The 7183-nt window shown below is 38.4% G+C and overlaps 1 protein-coding gene across 1 annotated transcript; it reads left to right on the top strand.

The window, feature by feature from the left end:
* Positions 1-100: 100 nt before the first annotated feature.
* On the top strand, positions 101-4745 carry snap29 (synaptosome associated protein 29). The gene is made up of 6 exons (XM_034117591.1): positions 101-220; positions 1275-1511; positions 1675-1871; positions 3072-3157; positions 3239-3343; positions 3592-4745. The coding sequence occupies exons 1-6, from the start codon at positions 116-118 to the stop codon at positions 3750-3752; spliced, it is 891 nt and encodes a 296-aa protein (XP_033973482.1). The 5' UTR covers positions 101-115; the 3' UTR covers positions 3753-4745.
* The last annotated feature ends 2438 nt before the right edge of the window (positions 4746-7183 follow it).

Genomic DNA, 7183 nt, shown 5'->3' with positions numbered 1-7183 from the left:
CAAATACTATATTAATAGGATGAAAGTCAAACTTAAATATTGTTCATATAGGGTCATAATTAAAAGTTTTTCGGTAAAAAAAATGTACTTCGGTGTCACTGCGTTTTTGTTGCGCATGATAGTAGTTGGACAGTACGTCGGTACACGTGACCGGAAATATTCTGCTGTTAACAGTCAGCTGATAAGGAAACAACAACGTCTACAGGTCCAACGAGAAAGGGTTTGTCTCTTAATAACTCCATCCTATAAATACATAAACTTGTCTATGTTTATATAAGCCATCATTTATTCTACTACAAGAAAACCTTAATGACAGTTTGTGTATTTAGCCTGCAATCTTTGTTAATTAACATTAGCAGTTAGCTATCAGTTGACCCCTTAGCTAAGGTTAGCATTATCACTTGGATTATTACTATCTGTAGTATTATATCTTATTATGTGTTTAGCAGGTGACTGTGGGAAACATCTTGAGATATTCCTAAACATGTATTTTATCATCTTGAACTTATGCCTAACTGAAGCGAAAAAAACGTTTTAATTCATGTATCCTAAAGTTGGGATAGCATTTTTCAAAGCAACATGTATACCGATCCGCAAAACAAATGTTAATCAGTAAAACGAAGCAACCATATCAAAACATTATTGTCGGAATTGCATTGCTCTATATTCTATATATCAATCTATTAATTGACTAACGTTAGCTGAACATATTATACTAATCGTCAAAGGCAAAAGGAATGCAAGCTATCAGAGCCTAGAATGAAATGGTATCATGTATTGTCCTACTTCATTGATTAGTGTCCCCACTGCCATTTGAATATAGATGAGCAACAATTGAAATGTGTGAAGTAGTATTCAGTGTTACTGTTTTTATCAACATAGTTAATTTAATGTATTATTCAAACTGAAACCTGTTGATTTAATGTTACAATAATAATCATAATCGTAATAACTGTTATTTATATAGCACCTGTCATGCTTGACGCAGCCCAAAGTGCTTTACGGAGTATGACAGGAAATGACAATAAAAAGTGAGGAACAAGGTTTAAATGGCTGTATGTTTTAAAGCTGTATATAACATATTCACTGTTCTCACTTTAAATGGTTCCCACAATATTGTGATTTCACAGAAAATAATCTGTTGGGTGTGAAAGTTAATTATTGACCTCATTAATGGTTGTAATTTGTAAATGGTTGGTGGTGAGATATAAAGCTCTGTACATTTCCAATAGACCTTGAATTAATTTATCAAACACTGTGTATCTGCTCCACAGATGGCCTACCCTAAAACCCACAACCCGTTTGCAGATGATGACGAGGAGGCTGACTTTAGGCCTAAAAGAAGGGAGTTTGATGACGAGCCCAGTGACAGTGGATTGACTGATGCAGAGAAGAGACAGAGGTACCTCCAGCAGGAAGTGATGCATACAGCTAAGTCTGCCGTGGACAGCAGTCACCGTTCCGTTAGCCTCATCTATGAATCGGAGAAGATGGGTGTGGAAACTGCTGAAGTATGTTAAAATAATCAAACTTACAATGACAGACGGCCAGTGAATTATATTGTCTTAGAAAGACGATGAAAAAATATATTGTACAATATATTTCTCTTTCTTTCTCTCTCTCTTTCTGTCTCTACCTCTCTTTTGCTCTACCTCTCTGTCTTTGTCTCTGTAGGAGCTGATGCGACAAGGGGAAGTTCTGAAGAGGGCCGACAAGATGATGGACAACATGGATCAGGACCTTAAGACCAGCCAGAAGCACATCAACGGTATAAAAAGTGTGTGGGGCGGCCTTGTTAATTACTTCAAGGGCAAGCCAGAGACAAAGCCACCACCACCTGAAGAACCAAAGGCCTACCTGGCCCACGACAGGTAACATTCAGTCCTATATTATAAAAAATGTTTTGACATATTAATGTGGTGATAACATTTTAAACCAGATGTGAAAAGAGTTGAGAAACGCAGTGATAATATCATAAGGCAGAATACAAGACAAGATGTTATCTGGTATTTCATCTTCTGAACTTGTTTGGCCTTCTCTAAATGAATGGAATACTTCATCTATCTACACATCTCTCTTATCACCAACCCACAGTCAGTTTGGTTAGTTAGCTTACTGACTTAAATATACTAATTTAAAAAAAAACTCAACCTTCAAACATTATTCCATATTCAATACAATTATGTGAACAAATAATAAGGAATGCTTAACTATAAATATATATATTATTTTTATTTTTATTATATTTCAGGGTAATTTGCTACATAAATAAGAATCTTAGGTTTCTAAAAACAGCAAAGTAAGATCATTTATTTATGGCCAAAATGTACTCGCATGTCATGAGTCTTAGGACTTAAAAGTGAGTGTCCTTTATTCCGTACACCAGTGCAACATATGTTCAGGTACTGTACAATCCAATCTTCCTAATGCAATATATAGATTTCAATAATGTGTGATGACAGGTGGAACCTCAAATGCAAATCAATGTATGGTCGGCAATTTATATACCATGGATAAAGAGTCCTCATTTTAATCCGCTACTGAACTTGGCATGTATCCTTTTTATTCATCTTCCAAGTCAATTCTGATATAATCTGTCATTTTCATTACTTGTTCAAGGTGAGAGATACATTTAATAGGGCTTCAATATAGAGCAGTCCTGAGGCTTACAGCTCAAATATACTTTGTTTGTCCTTTGCTCTCTCCTAAATCCAATCCAATCTAAATTTAAAAGGAAAGAGCAGTATCTTCTGATCCAAACCTTTTTATTTCAACCACAACCCAGAGTGTAAAACAAAGTCTGATAAACCAGACACTTTTAGATATGTATGTTTAATAAGTATTTGTAGATCCACTAACACAACAGCAGGTACATGTCTTCACTGCACAGTAAAAATCACTTCTATGTATTTAGGATTTATTGAGCAAATTGGAGAGCATTATTTAACAACAAAACCTTCATAACAACGACCCAGAATTAGTGTTTTTGTAATGCTACCATAACATATGTGCAAAGCCATTCGCAGCTTCTTGTCATTGACATTGCTGAACCATGTTTCTCTGACTGTCAGATTGCAGAATGCTCTGTCGAGCAGCAGAGAAACTGAAGATAAGTACCAAGCCAGCCACCCTAATCTGAGAAAGCTGGAAACAGGAGGTAAGAGTTGGCCCAAGAAAATCAGAATGGCATAGCTTTATCACAAACTGGCTTCCACCATCTCTAATTTCTATGTTCCAGCATTTGGAGCTTCTGCATCAACAGGTGACAGCTCATCAAGGCAGAATGGATACTCTCAGAACCAACACCTCCAACAGGCTCACCTGACCCTCGACAATAATTTAGGTAAAACTTGTTGGTTTTATTCCCTTGTATTTATTCCTAGATAATGATGTACAGTTGAGAGTATTTTGATAATGTAAAACCTTACATTTAGCACAAGTTTCCATTACATCGCTACAATGAAACGTGTTATTCTTAAGTATAAACATCAATTATTATTCAGTGTCCTGTATAATAAAAGTTAGGTGTGAAAGTATTTCCTGCTAAACCACATTTTATCTAATGCCCGCTGTCCTTTCTGAATGACCTAGATGAGATGTGCGGTGGCTTGAGTAGACTGAAGAGCCTCGGACTTGGGCTCCAGGCTGAGATTAATGACCAGGACGACTCCATTGATTCTCTGATGAATAAAGTGGACAAGATGGATCTAAAAATCCAAAACACGAACAAACAGATTAAAAACCTCAAATAAAGCAAACATGTTGAATCAGTTTACAGAAACAAAAGAAGGCAACAGGTCATCCTCTCACTTGGCTCTCCCTCCTCGCCTATGTTCAGTACACTAAAGTGTGCTTTTAATGCTGGTTTAAGACATTTTAATTTAGTTCTTGAATGACTGAATTGTCATTTCTGAATATTCAGTTCAATGTCAGATTTGTCGATGAATTCCTTCTTTTCAGTTTTTTACCGACATGATGATATAGTCAAATATTTCACTCACAAATGTGATTTGTTAACTTGTCAAGCTCCCGGGTGGTCAGAGTTGGATTAGATTTTCTATATCGCCATTTGCCGAAGACTTATAATTGACTACTTGTTTTCTTATCAACAGATGGTTTGACAAATAAAGATAGATTTTTTTTTAATTAATGATATCTTATACATCATATGTCTATAACTGGAATGTTCTGTATGTAAGGTTAAAATGTCAGCGCTAACTTCCTGGAGTTGCCTCCACCAAACACTTTGAACGGTCAGATCACTTTTGCCTTAAGCACAAAATGTATGTACAGTATGTACTGACTTTTGGTTTGCCACATGCCTTCGTCTCCATTGTTACAGCTTACCGTCTGACACTTTGTTTGATTATTAGAAGATTTAGTTTGAATTTCTTTCCTGTTCTTCCCTGTTTCGCCTAGCTTGATATAAGTTGTTTATATTGCTAAATTGTATTGAATTCTACACAATGTGATTGAGTGAGTTTTGAACAGCGTTAACAATGTGAAGCTGTGAATATAAAAACTCAAAACTATAGGAATTAATCATCACTATGTATGTTACCTTGGATAAATGATTTATAAAGTACACTAATCAATTATTTCACAAGGTAATTCTGTTAAAACGATGGAAGAAATAAGACAACAAATGACCATTTGTGGTCAAAATGTTTGAACTTTTCATTTAATATCATGTATTCAAATTAAAACCATATACCCAATAAAACATTTCTAAGCACATTAACACAGTAACATTTCCTGTGTTTTATAAATGGTGTTTCTGGTAAAGTAGAGCAGTAAGTCAATAGCAACACAAGGTGGTGCCATATTTCCAGGGTGGAATTTATGAGCTCCTGCAGAAAGATACCACTGATGACTGCTTGAACATTTTCATGCATTGTAATGTAAGGTGTTTTTAAATGACAGGGGTTCATAGCTGACATGTTATAGTGCAATTATACGTATAACTACGGAAGAGGATTAGGGTCACATTATTTTTTTCTTCTCAGAATTCTGACTTTAATCTCAGAATTCTCCCAAAAGAAAAAAATGTCACATCCCCAAAAAATATGTTTCATGTGGCCCTAATCCTCTTCCGTATATAACAGCTAAACATCACTCAAATATGTCCCAAAAACTCTATCCCCAAAGTTCCCTTCAAAACAGACAAAAACTATCAAGTAAATAAGATAAGATAAGATGGAACATTATTAATCCCCGTGGGGAAATTCAGGAGTTTAAGCAGCAACAGAGTGAGAGCGAAAGTACAGTACAGATGCACTGTAGATTAATACAATCAAAGATAAAGTTAACATTACAATTATATACAGGTAAGTAGCTGTTAAAACAAGAATTAATTTAATGAACATATACATTTGAGTCCGGATTGTTAAATATATTTACATGGATGTGGGCAGGTCAAAGTTTTTGTGTGTGTCACATTGTTAACCCCTTGTTGTGCAGCCTGATGGCTACAGACACAAAGGACTGCCCCAGGCGCTTGGTGCTGTGCCGAGGAGGGATGAGTCTGTGGCTGAACGTACTCCTCATCCTCACTAGCTCTGCATGGAGGGGGTGGGAGGGGTTCTCCAGGATACTGTCCAGCTTTCTCCTCGTCCTCCCCTCTGCCACCTCCTCAAGAATGTCCAGTTGTACTCCAACTACAGAGCTAGCCTTCCTTACGAGCTTGTTAAATAATGTTTAGCCTATAAGCAAAGAAGCTCATATTTTACTGCAAATACAATACACCAACCTTTAAAAACAAAGATTGGTGTGTGTGTGTGTGCGTGCGTGCGTGCGTGCGTGCGTGTGTGTGTGTGTGTGTGTGCGTGTGTGCGTGTGTGTGTGTGGTGTGTGTGTGTGTGTGTGTGTGTGTGTGTGTGTGTGTGTGTGTGTGTGTGTGTGTGTGTGTGTGTGTGTGTGTGTGTGTGTGTTTTTTTACTGCAGTGGCTCTGTTGGGTAGCAGCTGTGTTGCTGTGTGTAGCTCTGGTCCTGTCCAGGCGTCTATTCATTATCATTCCTGTGTTGGACCAGCTGCTCTTACACTGGCAACAAGCCTTCATTAGGATGACTCTCTAATTACAGTACACACTTCAAAAAATCGCATACATGCACAACAGGGCGACACAGCGGGGAAAATGGGGGTACCAACCAGGGCCCCATGCTGAAGGAGGCCCCCTGCACGTCTGAACTAGAAGGTTGTTCTATTGGGAGTTCCCAAACATTTCAAGCATGTATTTCATATTTGATTTATTTTACTTTATTTTGAAGCAACTTTTGGTTGAATGCTGCAGTATCACCAACAAAGGTGCAAAGATCACCTCTGAAGATTAAGGCAACAAACAAACAAGGTAGATCAGGTACCCAGGAATCTCCGCTAGGCCTACATTTACACATTAGGATGGGAGGAAAGCTGTCAAGCATGGTCCAGTAGACAAAATGCAATAATACAGACAACCCAATTTCACCTTGCTTAAGCAACTACCATTTTAGTTTCGGTCAAGAAAAGATGCACCTAGTTGGAGGGATTTCTTTTAGCTACAGGATATAACATTTCAAAAATTCTGTGTCACTTTTACTTGCATTTATCACTCAAATGTAATCACGTAAAACAATGTGTATGAGATGCAGAGACAGATGTATATACTGCTGAAGCGTCTTCAGGTGAGGTGATACCACACATCCCACAACACCACCAACAAACGGATGTCACCTCTTGGTTCTTTCCCTTAACGCCAGTCGTGGGGGCCAGGAGGGCTTTGAACAGCTGTCTTGTCAAAAGCAAACAGTGGCCGTGCTGTGACAAAGGCTGCTGGTGCTGGAATGCCCCCCTTTTCAGCGGGCATAATCCCAGAACACACTGCTGTCGGAGCCCATCAGGCACTGGGCCAGAGACGGGCCTTCCTGCCCTTTGGAAAGCGGGTTAGCAGCAGAGGCAGGGCAGCCAGGGGGGTAAAGCCTGCTTCAGAGGGGATGGACTGACAGGCTGACAGCACTCTATTGCCACTGTTGTAGTAAAGGAAAATAAAGAGTTGTGCTGACGAAGGGGTGTCTGGTAGGGATCTGGGGACAGGGAGGAGAGAGGTGTGCAGAGAAAAGGGGGGAGGATGGCTGGAGAGATAAATCGAAGAGGTCATTTCAATTGCCTCTGAGATGGAAGACATGAAATAAGCCAAGATTATGAATC

Source organism: Trematomus bernacchii, unplaced genomic scaffold (genome assembly GCF_902827165.1).
Source record: "Trematomus bernacchii unplaced genomic scaffold, fTreBer1.1, whole genome shotgun sequence".
Classification (NCBI taxonomy): Eukaryota; Metazoa; Chordata; class Actinopteri; order Perciformes; family Nototheniidae; genus Trematomus; species Trematomus bernacchii.
Note: the sequence above shows the minus strand (reverse complement) of the source record. Positions and strands in the feature narration are given on the sequence as shown.